We start from the raw sequence: 16,506 nt of genomic DNA, 5'->3' as shown, positions 1-16,506 counted from the left end.
CCCATTGATGAGACTCGAAAAAGACCAAAAAAAGTAGACTTTTGTTGTTATTTTCTTCTGTATTCCTATTAGAGATGAGCGATTTTTACCAACAACATGGCTGCCAAGAGTAGTTCTTTTTTTCTCCGAGGGTGGCGCTTCAAAAACGAATAAGGTCTATACTTTGTGTCTGTGCTCAGTGTTTTCCGCTTTTTCTAACGCTGATAATGTTTGGTCATCTTATATATCTTTAATTTCGCCTTCGTCAGGTTCATCTGAAGAAGAAGTGAAAGGAAATTTGTCGAAGATGTACTTGTTGCCTAACCTTGGAGTTTTCATTATTTTTATCTATTGTGTGAATGGTAAATATTCTGTGTTTATAAATATACGTTGTATAGTATACCATGAGTTTCCCTAATAGTTCTTGTTAGGCCTATCTTCTTTTATAGCTTAAACCTAGGCTAGGTTCAGGGGCGATTCTCCAGCATTTTTATTGGGGGGGGGGGGGAGCAAGAGGGGTCCATATCTGGATAGTCAAAGGGCATGGCATCTATAATATTTTTTTCTCCACATTATTGGGAGGGCAACTGCCACCCCCAAGCAATGCCCCTGGCTAGGTTACTGCCTACAGTTACTGTAGCTTAGGACAATCTTAAAAACTCTAAAGGTTGGCTATTATTTCCTTTGTAGGCACAGTTGATCTTACATTTCCCCATAATGGGAATAGTCTGACCACAAAAGCTTGTTAAAATGTGGTTTGTAGGCTTTGGATTTAGTCTTTCCACTTTCTGTTTGGTAATGATGCTAGCTTTTGCCCCTGTGTCAACCTGGAATTTCACACTGAACTTCAGAACTAATGATGTTAACAGTTTTTTTGCTACCACAACAGACATGTGCAAAATGGTTTGGTTTTCTTCAGTTACTGCAGATCTTCCCTTTTGCAGGGCACTGGTGATTCTGTGAATAATAGGCCTATTTTGTCACTGATCATTGTGCTAAAATATTACATCTTTTGTCAAAAAACGTTTAAAAGTGAAATCTTTAAACAAAGATCTTACATCTTTTGTCGTTTTTGTGCAAACGTCTTTCATCATTCTGCTCTAATCAGCAGTCTGAGAATATTGACGAGTAGATCATCAAAGTTCTCTCATCATTGTTCTCTATGGCAGAACAGTGGCATTCTTCACACTTTTTGCTATCATCAGTGAGCTGTAAGATCTTAGAACAAAGATGAGTTAAAAAATGATAATCTTTGCAGAAAGATGTAAGATCTTAGTGCTAAAAAATGGGTCTAAGCTCTACCACAGAAATAACATTCATGGTTTTCAATTTGGTTACAATTAGGTTTCCACAGTCTATTTTGATTCTTTTTTATGATATCAATTTCTTGTTTTCCATGACTAGTTGATTCTATTGACATAGTCTTAAGTTACACCTGGGTTTCTGTGTAAGTTCTTGCTATTTTGATAGCATCTGAGAGGGTCAATTTGGATCCTGACTTTAGTAGTCTTTCATGAATCTTCTGGGATGATGTTCCAAAGATGAGGCCATTTGTCAACAATTATAGCTCCTTATGGGCAGTCATGCACTAAGATTTTCAGTTCAGTTGCATGTGTTCTATAGTTTCACCTTCCTTTTGGTCACATTTGTGGAATGTATATTGGGAGAATATGGGGTTTGATTGTGGACTAAAGTAGTCATCAAATTTTGCAAGGTATACACTAATTTTGTCTTTTTCATCAGCTGCTAGTGTCCAAGTGCTGAACTCATCACATCCCTTTTCTCCAAGCCAAATTAGCAGATATGAACACTTTATTTTCTCTTTTTTAACATTCAATGGTCTATCAAACATTAAGATTAGCATAACTTTTAAATATGATCCACACCTCTTTTAGATTGTCTTATTCCTGATTAAGCTCAGGATATGGGATGGTGGCTACTCTGATGCCATGTAACAATTTGTCTCTTCAAACATATTCTTCAAAAACCCAGGTTACAAAACATGAAATAATACAATCTTAAGCAAAGCACAAGCAATATGTAACAGCAGACATACTCAATGCAAGCAGGCACATCATGAATTTTTATGCTCAATTGAATATAATAATTGCTTTTCTTGTAAATTCAATTTTAAGCCCTTTCAAGACTCTTGAAAATAATAATTTCTTTCTATATTTTTTGGATATGAAAATTGGTTTAAACAATTGTTTCATACTTAGTATTTCATTATAAATCCATTTGCAAAAGTTGTATAATTCACACAAATTGATTTGTCAAGATTAAGTTGAATAAAAAATTTCAAAACAATTCTGCCATGTTTCTTTATATTCTGTTAGGCTGCTTAAGAACTGCCATTTCACCTTTATGTAAAAAAAAAGAAGATCAAAGCTGACAAGAAGAAACATAGTGGATAGAAAAATGGTTTTTTGAATTGTTTTATCTAACTTAATTATGACAAATCAATGTTTGCTGATTATATAACTTTAATAAAATGGATTTTATGTAATAATAAGCTTGAAACAATTGATTTAACCCTATATATATACCCAAAAGCCATAGAAAAAATTTATCCTTTCAAGGGTCTAAAAAACCTTAAAATTGAATTTGCAAGAAAAGTAATATCAACAAAAAAAATCCATCAGAACCACTAACCATCATAACATCTAAAATTTTCAAACTTTATTTTTTTAGGTTTAGGGGGGAAAAGGTACCTAGGTTAGGTTATGTATTTAATATATGCTATGCTTTACCCCCACCCCCCTGATGTGCAAATATATACCTGAAATTTGTTTCTAAACTATTATATACTTAGTATTATTATATAAGTTTTATATAATAATAATAATTTTTTATAAATTAATAAATCTTTTTAGATATTATAATTTTTTTTAGATGTTATGACAGTTAGTGGTTTGATTATTTTCCTTTTAGATGCTATGATGTTTAATGCTTGTGATGGTTATTCAAAATGGTAGCACCCTGTTAAAATGCTCACTTGAAAGTAAATTATTTATCTTGATAAAGGAAAGAAAAATTAAATTTTCACAAACAAGTACATTATTTTATGTCATTTCTGTTTACCCTTGAAAATAGAGACTGATCAAAAGAAAAAGTTCACAATTCAAATCATCATGGTCTAAATCTGATTTGAAGTTTTAAGTCCCTCCTTTTGAAAGTTAAATTTTAGCCTGTGTATCACTGATGAGTCTCTTTATTTTCTTTCTGGTACTAATCCTAGTAAAGAGCCGTAGTGTCAAAAATGGTTCACTCTGATAGGTTCTAGCCAAGAAAATGCGTAAAGCTTTGTCCTGTGTGTGGTATATTAATATGTAAATATGGCTGCCATAATTCTTGCATGATGTGTCACTATAACTTTTCGTACAAAATCTTTCTCTCTTTTACCAAGTTTAAGGCTCTTTTGCTAATTCTTTTAATTGTCTGAAGTCAGTTGTTAGTCTCTGGGGAAAAAGATTGTGGCAAATGGCAATTATTGTACAATTAAAAGTCCATTTAAAACATTATTTATTTTATATTTACTATTAGTTGTGCTTTGCTCATTACTAAGTTATAGCTATTTTTGCAACAATTATGACTAAAAGTAGTGGTGCCAAAAAAGCTAATTTCCCCCTTTAGCCCCCTCCCTCCAGCAAAAGATTCAGAAATACTTAAACTCTATATGGTCACAGTTAGGGCTATATAGGTTTTGGATCAGGCAAAAGCTCAGTTTTAATAGGATCCAGGTTGCATTTACTTATTTCAAAGTTGTTTTTCATAAAGAAATTATGGCTGCTAATATACAATGTTCATACTATATTTATCTGTTCTGGGTCATCATTTGGACATTTCAAATTAAATAAACTTAAAATCATGATTTTTAATGTATCAGTTGCTTTAATATATCATTGCTTTGGTTTTGTAATTTTTATTTTGGGCCATCATATTTATGCTGGGTTGAATAATCTAATTTAATATGGATACCAGCTCACTGGCTGTTTCCCAGCCAGTTGCCACCAAATGCTAAAGTCTCCATGGAATCACCAATCCAGCCAGCAAAACCAATGTAGGCTAATTACTGAATATTATCTAGATAATATAAGAGATTCTGTTGGTGTTTTCATTAGTTCTAACATTTCATCTATTTTATTTGTCTTTTTTCCTAATTTAGAAATTGATTTGGTAAAATTGCTGCATTTGCTCTCTGAGAACAAGATTTAGGCAACAGTGATTATCATGTCAGCATTTTTATCATTCATTCATTTGTTATTGTAATAATTTTATTGTCCTTTTTCATTAAATTGAAATGATGACCCCATAAGATCACAATGCTTTGCACCACTATTTTACTGACTCAATTTGTTTTACCTAGTTGACACCAATACTTAGGATGGGGTATCCCCCTAATACTTGATGTATCTATTCCACTACTCACCAAGACAGCAAATACTCATCACCAAACATTTTACCAATACCAGTTTAGAGTATTTTTATTTTAGGAAGCAGGAGTGAGATATTTGACACGTTCAGGGAACAGATGTACAGACATTTGAATAGAACATTTGGGATGGACATTGGGAGACATAGAACATTTGAGATTGGGCATCCCTCCTCATACATGATGTATCTATACTCCACTACTCACCAAGACAGCAAATACCCATCACCCAGAATTTTACCAATAATAGATTAGAGTATTTTCTTTTTTATTTTAGGAAGCATGTGTGAGATATTTGACACTTTCAGGGAGCAGATATGCAGTTTAAATAAGGGCCTAGGAAGAAGTTTTGGGTACCCTTTTGACCCCTTTTCTCTCTAAGGCCTTATATTGTTAGTCTAGATGAACCAGATCTTTCAGAAATATATTTAAACTCTGAATAATCATATGGGAAGGAATTTCCATCCCCATCACTTCCTCCCTGCTGATAAGGAATGAAAAAAAAAAGAAAAACAGAAATGTCTTCTAACATTGAACAAAAATTGAAATAGATTGAACAAATTGAAATAGAAATGTCCCAGGTCACATGTAAGAAACTGCTCTGAAAGGCCTACAGTAGGCTACAAGGGAAGCAGATTCTTGCCATTTTTTCTTTAGTTAAGAGGGGCAATTGATCTTTTCTCTTGTAATTTTAAAACCTAATAAGTAGGGAGGAAGTAGCTGAACAAGCCTAACAATATAATTTCATGCCTTCATTTGGACTCTGGATCCATTCCTGAAAGTTTTATTCACCTGACTCAACAACTTCACTTCAAAAACACTCAACAACTGTTAAACTGTAAGTTTAATGAAGGGGGGTGTGTCATTGCCACTCATTTAATACAAACTGTTTACCTTTAGTGTTTTTTTTTCTTTTTTTTTTTTTTTTGAACCTTTTTGCTATCTTGGAATTTTTTTGAGCTAGTACGTTAAACTACAACATCAAGCTATCAAGGTAAATGTGTAGATGCCAATTAGTGATGAAGGTGAGTAGTAACATCACAAGTATTCTAAATGTTTTGCCATTGTTTTTTTTTTTTTTTTTTTTTTTTTTTTTTTGCAACAGAAATATTTTGAAAGTATGAACACTAGGGGTAGCTACTGTTTTCTCAGTGAGAGGTTTTCACAAGCTCATAATGCAGTTTGAAAAGAAGTTGTTTCTTTCTTTGTGTTTGGTCTCATTTGAAATCATTTCTTTGAGCAACCTCTTTTGTTGGAAGCAATGTCTTGCTAGAAGGGGGATTCTGTAAAATTCAGTAGTGCATTATAATGATATCTCCCCTCTTCTCTCTGCAACTCCTGGTGGAAAGCTTGAGCCTCTCAAGAACAATTGAATGCTCAGTATCCTTTATGCCTTGTATGAACTTGGTAATGTACTTTTGTATAGACTCCTCTGACTACTGGTCAGCCTTATTGAGTGGACTGGCACTCACATAAATTCTAACTTAAGCCTTGAAAGGTTTTATCAGCTCCTCCACAATATCTTAACTGATGTCTTTCAAGGCGCTCTCCCTGGTTCCAGCTATAAGTAAATGGTTTATGAAGTCTTATGTCATCTTACTTTAATTACCTTATCCATTTGAGAGCTTTAAGGTCCTCTGGACCTGTAGTGCTCTTGAGTTGACAACTCTCAGTCAAACCTCCACTGCTGCTTCTCCTACTCCTTGTCAAGTTGGTATTAGGAAGACTGGATGGAGGGAGTGCTGACAGTTGAGTCCTTCAATTCATTCCAGTAGTTTATGACACTTCTTGAGAAGTACATAGATAATTTCAGAGACCACACTGCCTTTCCATGATGATAAAACAAAATTTCAAAATAGGGATAAAATCCTTTTTAATAGACAATGTATAGAAATTCACAAAAATACCAGATATTTTGTCATCAGTAGTAAAACTAAGCAAAAACAATTTAAATCAAGAGTTTATATACAAAACCAAATAAAACTATATATTGTTTAATTCTCTAATTCTTTTCAAAGCAAAGGCGGAAGCTAGCCTCTTTAACCTTCTTGGATTTGGTTCATTAGTGTTCAATGATATAACATTTGGACAGGTCAATTACATTGGGTGAATTGAACTTTACTCTGTCAGATTTTAATAAATTATCATAGATAGAGTTCAGCCCAAATTCACCTGTATCCTGATTCAAAGCAATAATCTTGAATAAGATTTTTTTTATTTCAAGAGTTTGACGAAAATTTTACTTTAAACCCCGATCCCTGAAACCCTGATTTACACCCTGAGAAATCAAAGAGACATTATCGAATAAAATAAAATGGTCTGGAAAATTGAAAATATGTTCTGAAACGACTAAAGTAAAATCTTCAGACTTAGAATTATACTTTAAAGCCAAACAAATAGAATCTCTATGCTGTAATAATCTCATTTCCAAACTCTGGTTAGTACGTCCCACATATGAGCTTCCGCAAGTACATGGGATCTGATAAACCCCACTTTGTCGCCCCAATGAATTTAGATCCTTCCCAGAATTTCTAAATTCTGGCCAAGGTGGGGCCAGATATCCTGGCATTATTGAGAAAAAACGATCAGAAATTAGACAAAAAACAAATTTTTCCAACTGAAAGTAAGGAGCAACAGTAAAACAAAACAAATAGAAATTATTACGTATATGAAGGGGACTGCCCCCTTCTCAAAACCTTGCTCTTTATGCTAAAGTTTGAATGTTGTCCCAATTCTTTAAAGATGAATCCTGAAAAACAGCAGTCATTTAATTAGAACAATAAACTTTTCTAAAAGTGCTAAAAAACTTTAGTGTAAAGAGCATGGTGTTGAGGAGGGAGGGCAGACCCCTTATATACGTAATAATTTTTGTTCGTTTTAGGTTTTAATAATCCTCCTTACTTTCAGATGAAAAAACTAGTTTTTTTTTATTTAATTCAAAAAAAAAAAATCATGAAGAAACAAAAAGACAAGCTAAATGAGGGTATTTTTCAGCCGGTGAATATGGAGGAACAAAGATAATATTCAAGCAATGACTTCTACTAATCCGTCTTCAGTACTTAAAAAAAACTATATATATATGCACTATAAAAAATAAATAAGTATCCTTTGGAAATAACCTTACAAAACCAAAAAAGGGACTCGAAAAAAAGACAAAAATGAAAAGACCATTCAAGAAATTGAATACGGAATGAATTCTTTCCATTGCTACAGATGATGTCTGTCATTCGATTTGTCTTTTTTTTTTTTTTTTTTTTTTTTTTTTTTTTTTTTTTTTTTTAATGAGAGGAATGTGCGCAAAGTCTCTTTTTATTAAAACATCAGAACAAGGGTTTATAAAAATGTCTCAGTTTACATCAAAGTCTTTATGCATGTATTTTTTTTTTTTTATTTCAGCTGATTCCTTAAAAATTGTGGTAAAGCATTTATTATGGACACAAAGGTGACCTCGTCAAAAACAACTAAATGATCTGGATATTCAAAAGCACGGAAGGTTTATGCAAAATCAAAATAGTTATTTTTACTTATATAATACTTTACTTATATACTTACTTATATTTATATATTACTTATATACTTACTCATACTTTACTTGTAGTTTTACTTACTTGTAGATTAATAATTATTTGTCTGTTATTTTCCTCCTCTTTTCTTTATTTGCTTTTTTCTATGCCAAGTATATCAAATTAGGCTTTGCAACCTGTTTTCTGTAAATTTTTGAGTTTGTCACTTTTTGAAAATTTGCTATTGTTTTTTTTTGGAAATTCTTGAGTTTTAAGAACTCTACTGAGGGAAGCATATTGTCATTTGGTGGATGTCGGGATGAGCTTTTGCCCTTAATTACCTTAAATCACCCTTGCCAGCAATAAGGACAAATGCTGTATATGCCAGTCAATTATGATGGTGACTCAGTTCATTGGGCGCATCCCAAACTGTGCACTGTGGCTTGCTGCACCAATCTCTGTTGACAGCTAACCAGTGTTGCCAACGCTTTGAAATAAACTACCAGTTTTCTGATTAAAATTGTACTGCAAGAAAGTAGTTTGTACCATCAGAACAATAGGTTAAAAATTTGCCATAACAATAAAATAATTTTCAATAATTTATAACTTGGAACAGATATTTGAGTAACAAAGGAGCAAGTAAAACCTAAATGTACCAGGAAATTCTAATTGTACCAACAAAATTCCAAATATACTGCACTGTGCCAGGACCTCTAAATTGTACCGAAAACGGTACAATTGTACCGCTTTGGCAATGCTGCAGCTAACTTAAAGGCTTTAGTACTAGGGGATATGAGTATATTCTGGCGAAGGGAGTTGTATTCTGGCTAAAGGAGTTGTAATCTGGCTCTTGGGTGGCTTATACATAACATAAGCACAAGCAAGTTCCTTGACAATTCTAGAATATTTCTTTTCAGGATATGAATTGCCGTCATATAACAATGGTGGTTTAGGACGAGAACAGATTGAATTTGTAGACTTGACGATTCGGACCAAGAGAGAAACTGTGTCTACAGAAAACTTAGATGATGTGGCCTCGTTTCCTAGTGACAAAAATGCTCCAATAGGTAAAGATGGCCATGACTTTTTTAGATCGACAGTTGGTAATTCAGGTAAATGTTTTTGTTTACAAGCCACAATTTTTAGATAGATAGATTTTTTCACACAAAAGCCATATTCGGCCATGGTGACACACAACAAAAGAGTGAAAAAAAAAATATAACAACAATGTAGACTGACAAAATCTAAAACTGATTATTCAAGAAAATCTTCACAATGCCTCATAGTTACCCAGACAAACCTTCCAATATTACTTATATTTAAATAACACCTGCTTTTGAACCAAAATCTAATGAAGGGGATTCAATACCATAAAGAATCAGCCTATTTCGTCCATTATAAAACTTTTAATTTGTGTGGCTGAACTATTTAGAATTGATTGGGCAGTCTGGCCTTAACTTGTAGAGCTTGGATGAACAACTGTATAAACGGCAGAAAACTAGAAGTTGATACCTACTTTCCCTGAAATCTTAGAACAACCTTGTAATTTTGCCTGTTTTGTGCCAGAGATAATGATATTGAGTTTTAATGAGATTTGTATCATTAGAAAGGGTGGATCTTTTTTTTTTCGCTAAGTAGGGCAGAATTCTCTTTTTGAATTAAGGAAAAACTAGTCCCTAAAAAGTTCTAGTATACCTGCTAGGAAAATGCCAAGAATCACCACAAAAGAAATGCCATTTGATCATTTTGGCCTGTTTTGATTGAAAACTTTGCATACACAATTTCAATGTCTTTTCAATCGAAATTTATAGTCAAATCACAAATTCTTTACAGGTTTCAAAGATAACTATGCTCTGGGAGTATATCAACCTTTCTCTCAATATAGCCATAAGAATGGGATAAAAAGATGTTTTTTGTACAATTTACTGTTAGAAATACCTTCAGGCAAATGGTGCCCAAAAGAATCCATAGACGATTCCTCTGGAAAACATCAATCCATCTTCAATTATGTTTTTTACAACTGGGTTTATAAAGAAATAAATGAAGATTTGATCATTTTTAAGTGGTTAAAATTGTTCAAGTTCAATTTGAAAGTTTTAAATTTGTTAATAGTTAGTGTTAATAGTTAATGGGGTAGTGGCTGCAACCTTTTCATGATGCCCATGAGAGTAATAGGCACAAACAGTGTAGGAAATTAGCAGCAGTAGGCTACTGCTGCTAATTTCAGTCTTGTTCCACAGCAGAGCCCAAAGCAGTTTCAGGTTTTTGTAGAATCCTGAGACATCAACCATGTCACTTGTAGTCTGCCCAAACCAAAACATAGAAAATACCAAAAGGAAACGTGGAAAGTCATTGTGAAAAATAAAACAAAGCCAGTAAAATCCAAAATTAGAAGAATTAAAACTATCCTCCACCTATAACTATACTGTAACATCTATTATGTCCTCCCTCGTCTTCCAAGCCGCCCACTTTTCAGAACCGTACTGCCCACTTTTCAGAACCATACTGCCCACTTTTCAGAACCGTACTTGACCACTTTTATAACTATAGATTCTATTATTCTAATCTTGGTTCGCATGCTATCTTCCTATTCTTCCAAACTTATCTTCAGCTCTGAAATAACACACTTGGCCTCGACCATTCTACTTTTTAAATCTTAACTGTGTCCACTATATTTAAAATAATAGTACCCAGGTAAGTTAAGTTATCCACTTAATTATTCTCGTTTCCCAACATCACCTCTTCATCTTTATTTATTCCTAGTCCAAACAACTTATCTTCTTGATATTAGTTTTCAAACTTATTCCTTTACCCTGAACTCCCAAAACCTCCAAAAAATCTCATTTTGCTAGAATTTTGATCTACGATACTCAAATTATCTGCATAATCGAAGTCAAGGAGTGTTTTACATTGATTCCATGATTCCATTTGATTCCATGCTCTTCTATAGCCTTTGCTGTGTTTTTAAGGCAAATCCTACCTAAATGATCCATATAAATGGGGGTTACAACCTTGCTTAACTCCTGATTCAATACAAAACCGGCTACCAACCTTGTTTCCTACCTTAATTGTAGCAATATTGTTCTTATACGCAGAACTAATCACTTCAAATAATTTTTCTTGGCTCCATACTAAGACCTTCAGTAGAGCTCTTCTTTCAGCTGAATCCAACGACTGTTCATAATCTTCAAAACTGGGCACTAGTGAGGTGTCTGGTGATTCAGGTGCTTCTCAGTTATTAATTTAAGAGATAAAGTTTGCTTGACACATCCCCTCTCCTTCCTAAACCCACGCTGTTCTTCTCTTAAAGATTTATTCACAACATCTCTAAATCTAAAAAGTAAGTCATTTGCTTCCTATTGAAACCAAGCTAATGTTCAAGTCGGTACGGGAGTTTAATTAAAGTTTTACCAAAATTGCTAGGTACTTTACCTGTTTAAAAAATCATTTTCATATTCTTTGATATTTTACCTCTAACTTCACCACCACCATATTTTAGAAACCCATTTACCGCAATCTCAGCACCTGAGGCCTTATCGTTTTTTATTCTTTTATTACCGTCTCTAATACTTCTTCAGATAATATGTCTTCCTTCACTTCTAAATTGTTACAGATTTTTTCATTCTTTTCTGTATCATTTCTTATAGTTTTGTCAAGGTTTAACACATTCTCTAATGGGTCTGCCCATTTGTCTATAAAACTGTGTTTATCATTAATCGAGGCCCCGTTTCTATCTTTAGACTGTAAGGTTTTAGACTCTCCAATTTTGGATTTGACTGTTCCTGGAAAGTTCATCTCAAATATAAAATTATCAAATATATATATATATATATATATATATATATATATATATATATATATATATATATATATATATATATATATATATATATATATATATATATATATATATATCATAGTATATTATATATCTTTATTGGCTTTAACAACAAGTAATTCTAAAATAATTGTTTTCAACGATAGAAATCACACTGCCTTTCATCATACGGGAAACGAGAAGTAGTGTGGAATGAGTGATGTTTTGAAGGTGATTGAATTCGTCATTCCACATAACCTTTTGCTTCTTAAATTGTATTTTTACTTGGTAAACCTTAAACATTATTAGTCATGGATATGCATAGTCAAGGGAGGTATATATAATATTTAATATTTATATAATATATATAATATTTTATTAGGTAAACCTAATATTTTCTTGAATTAGCCATCAGCAGAATACCGCCTCTCTCTGATCTATGCAGAAATTCTTCCACGTTTTGGGTATATTCTACAATTTTTCTGCTCCTAACCTACAACAAATGCATATAAATTTTATCATTTTTCCCTTTATAGTCCTTTATTTTTCCCTATATAGTCCTTTATAATCCCTTTATTTCCCTTTATTGTTATTATTTTTTCCCTTTATAATCTTTCCTTTTCAATGTCAAAATATTCATAGCAAGCTTTATGTGTTATATAATGTAAAATCTTCATCTTTTGTGCAATAAAAATAAGAAAACAGTTGTATTGCATTTTTCTCATGGCTATGGGGTTATCTTGATCGATACTTTGGTCAGAATGAGCACGTGGCGCTCTTGGAAAAACCAAGAAGCATTGCGTCATTTGGTTTGTTTGGAATTGCAGAATTGGAATTGTAGTTGTTTTGGGTATTGATTGTACCCGCACACAAGGGGGAGGGAAGCTATAATTCGGGGAAGGGGCCACTGAAGAAGTATTTCTTTTTGCAAATGGAATGTTGGAAACGTATACATTTTTGTGCAAGTTTGGGGATCTTTGATGAAGGTTGTGAGGGAGAAAAGTGTGTTAATCCTGGTCCTAACTTCTGAATATGATATTGGGGGTGGGGGGATGTTTGTATTAAGGGATGTAGAATCTCTGTCATTGATGACAAAAATTTGCCCCTTTTAATGTGGAACCAGGGGTGCCAAATCACAAAAATATACGGGAGGGGGTGGGGCAAATTGTTTTTGCCAAAATATAGTGGGGGGAATTTTGCTGTTTTTCTACTTTTTTTGCAATGAAAATCCAAAAAATGTTTTTGAATGAAAATTCCAAAAACAGGTATTTTTCAGAATCTTGGGGGAGGTGCAAAAGTATATAGGAGGCCTGGGTCCCCTTATCACCGATTTTGTGTCAAAAATGGGAAATTTGCGATCAAAAACCTTACTTCTTTTTTCCTCACCAAAACACTATTTTGGCCCACTTTGCACCAGACAGATGAAAACGGATATTCCCGTTTTCACCTGTTTACCGTTACCATGTACCGTTACCTGTTTATCTTTTTTACCGTTTTACCAGTTTGACTAAGGATAAGTTCATTCCTTGTGTCCTAGACACCTGTAGCTTAAAAACAAATCGATTTAACTAATTTATTTAGGAGTGAAAATGATCATATGGTCAGAAATCAACACATTCCTTATCAGGGGGGGGGGGGTCTTAGGCCCTAAAGTTTACTGTTTGGCCTTTTTTATTGATCGTTTTGTTTCGTTTAACGATCGTATAACTTGATGTAACAACACTAATTGACAAACGAGTCTCTTGTTTCGTTGCTTTGTAATGTTTGATCAAAACACCTACGGGCCAGTAGGTGCCACATGGTAAGTGCCAGGGGAAAGCTTGACTGCGGCAATTTACAAAGCTGTTATGTGATTTGTATTTTCTCATCTCCTTGTACTAAGCAAGCTCCTCTGTACAGATTTGTATTTTGATAAAAAAATATATATATATAAATTTTTATTTTATTTTAAATAATAATATAGATGAATTTAGAAGTTTGAAACGCCTGTTTTTCCTCGTATTGGAATGCATGAAAAAAAAAATCTTTTCAAATAACTAGTAAGACATGCTATAGGATTTTATAGCATAAAATATTCACTAGCTAATGGATAGAGGAATTTTAAGCTATTAAATCTAACGAGCCTAGAATTTGGAGATTATTATCGCCATTTCAAAGAAACAAAATTTACCATGTTAAATATCTTTATTACTATACGAATAACAAAATAGTGTCTGACCTCATGCCCTCGCGGGAGTATCAGATACCACGGGTTTATGTCAGACAACCCGTACTGATTTGAGGGGAACAATTTTAAGTTAATCAATGTTGTTAAAAAAGTGAATTGAGGTTCAAATAAAACGAGATTATAATGAGTTCAAGGTGATATTATAATGGGATTACCAGCGAGATTTTTAGAGCTATAATGCCTACTTATACATTTTGGTTTTCTCCTCTTCGGCAGTGTGGCCTTGAGGCCACACTGGCTGAACAAGACAATACGGAAAAACGTTGTACCCTGAAAAATGAAACGAGATAGTTCACAGCCAGTAAAAAAAAAATCAAAAGATGACCATTATGTTTAAAAAAGAAAATCGAGGTTCTAAATAAAGCGAGACTATAGTGAGGCCTAGGCGAAGCTATAACGGGATTTCTAGAGATCATTAGAGCAATCGAATGTCCATAGGCTGTATTTTGGTTTTTCCTTAGTTCTGTGGCCACCTTGCTTAAAAATGACAATACGAAAAAACGAGCCAGTCAAAAAAGTCGCCTTCTTACTCTTCATTTTGACATTTTTGAGGTTTTTCTTTTTGTTTCGTTTTGTGACGCTCATAACTATAATTTTTTTTACGCTAAGAGTAGAGTATTTTTTTTTATTTACAACAAGACATAAACACTATTAATAAACGCAAATGCCATATGGCAAACTTAAGCGCATTACCTGTTACAAAGAGAAAAAAAAATCATAATGCAGACTAGATTTTCAATAATTTAAAAGGCTACATCTTTACAAAATAAAACAAGAGAAACAATAACAACCTGACACTACTTCTTCCCAAAATGAAACGTGAAAAACAAAAATAACCTCACACTATAATGTCGCAACCTGTTTCTTTAATACTTAAAAAAACTCAGCCTCGTCAGGGCACTCTTGAATCGATAATGGTAAAGAGTCCCATATTTTTGGTCCCATGTGACGAAAGCTGAAATTGGCCCTAGTCGTAGGTCGCAATTCAGATGAAAAATATGATTTATGAAATATGAGGTGATTATTATATTGCGAGTTTGTCATAAAAACTGTGGAAAATCTTAATGGAAGTTGATGAAAAGCAAATTTATGGCAAATACGAGCAAATAGAAATCAGATGGATCTAATGTGTCGAAAATATACCAGAAGACCTGTATAGGTGTCTTACTGAAACTGAAAAATCAATCTTAAAAAGGATCCTAAGTGCTTTATTTTGCAAAATTTGTATTGGTTCATAAATAGATGCATACGCAGATGCCCAAACTGAAGTACAATAGAGGAAATAAGGATGAACAAGAGAAAAATAAACCGTCTTCTAAATATTTTGAGGAAAATGATGGCGCAACCATGAAAAAATCCCAAAATTTCTTTTTATCTTCAGCGACAAGATTTTAATGAGTTCTCGGAAAGATAAATTTTCATCTAGAAAAATTCTACTTAAAATGACGGTCACGTTTAAGTTCAGTATTATTAAAAAGATAGAGAAAGAACTGCTTCGAACTGTGCCCGTGCTTGAAATTACGTATACGTATTCACTTATAATAAGGATAGCTGAGTGAAGGCGTTGGCTAAAATATTCGTATCTTTCTTTTTTTTTTCATGGGCTATGAATCATCTTATTGTTCTGTATTTTTCATATTGCCCTCACTATTGCAAACCTTATCGATAAATTCAAAATCACGCTCAACTATAACGTCAATAATGTATCCCGTTTGTAATTTATTAAGTTGAGCTATGTTCAACCTTCTAGCGTAAACGTCAAGACTAATCATATGATTAGTATGACAAATAATATGACCGATCATAAAACCAATGTGACCAATAATATGTCCAGTCATAAAACCAATCATAGTGAAGATTTAAGGCATCATGTTTTGAAATTCGCAAAGATTGAAGCTTGGAACATGGGCGTACATAGCTTCTTCTCTATGAGGGAGGGGGGAGCCGATTCTGTGATGAAGGGTGGGTGGCTGAACTTATATTGACAGTTCACAAAACCTTACATTGCCAGCAATTTCTATCATACCTATGAAATCTTTATGAGTAAGTAATCACCAAAAATCATAAGTCATCAATAAGCCTCAGCATTAATCTTCTTGGATTGGGGCTAAATCTTTCCAAGAATTTCCAAGACATAGGCTAGTTGCTTCTTGTTTGACTTTTATTCTGTCATTCCAGTTGTTTATTTCCATCTTTTTCAACCTTCTACCTTTTATCAACTGCCTCTTTAACAACTTCCTTTTTTCAACTGCTTTGTCAACCATATTTAGTGTTAATTTGAAGTTCTCGGGGGGCAGCTGCCCCCCTTCTGCCCCCCCCCTTCCGTACGCCCTTGGCTAGAAATAGTAATTTTACCATCTGTATGATAAATCTGGTGATTCACAAAGGTATTCCTAACCTCTGCTTCTGTAGTTCAAGTTTGACATTAAAGTCAAGGAAAGTATATACCATCCATAAGTTGAGTTTTTTTTTTTATTGACAAGCATGACTATTGCGTTCCTCAAGGATTAATTTGATTAATTGTATACCCCGTTTATACCATCGAATC

The 16,506-nt window shown here is 33.4% G+C and overlaps 1 protein-coding gene across 2 annotated transcripts in view; it reads left to right on the top strand.

Annotated features, from left to right (window-relative positions):
* The first annotated feature begins 214 nt into the window (after positions 1-214).
* The window catches only part of l(1)G0289 (plexin domain containing lethal (1) G0289), a 77,108-nt gene continuing 60,816 nt past the window's right edge, over positions 215-16,506 (top strand). The window contains exons 1-2 of one of the 2 annotated variants that reach the window (XM_089106350.1): positions 215-341; positions 8,832-8,981. In XM_089106350.1, the coding sequence (XP_088962476.1) occupies positions 287-341; positions 8,832-8,981 (205 nt within the window). In that variant the 5' untranslated portion in view covers positions 215-286. Of the gene's footprint in view, positions 342-8,831; positions 9,027-16,506 lie in introns of both variants that reach the window. The other variant, XM_089106349.1, reaches the window with a different exon arrangement.

The sequence above is a fragment of the Artemia sp. Qi Xiang Cuo genome, chromosome 20 (genome assembly GCF_049724085.1).
Source record: "Artemia sp. Qi Xiang Cuo chromosome 20, ASM4972408v1, whole genome shotgun sequence".
Lineage (NCBI taxonomy): Eukaryota > Metazoa > Arthropoda > Branchiopoda > Anostraca > Artemiidae > Artemia > Artemia sp. Qi Xiang Cuo.
Note: the sequence above shows the minus strand (reverse complement) of the source record. Positions and strands in the feature narration are given on the sequence as shown.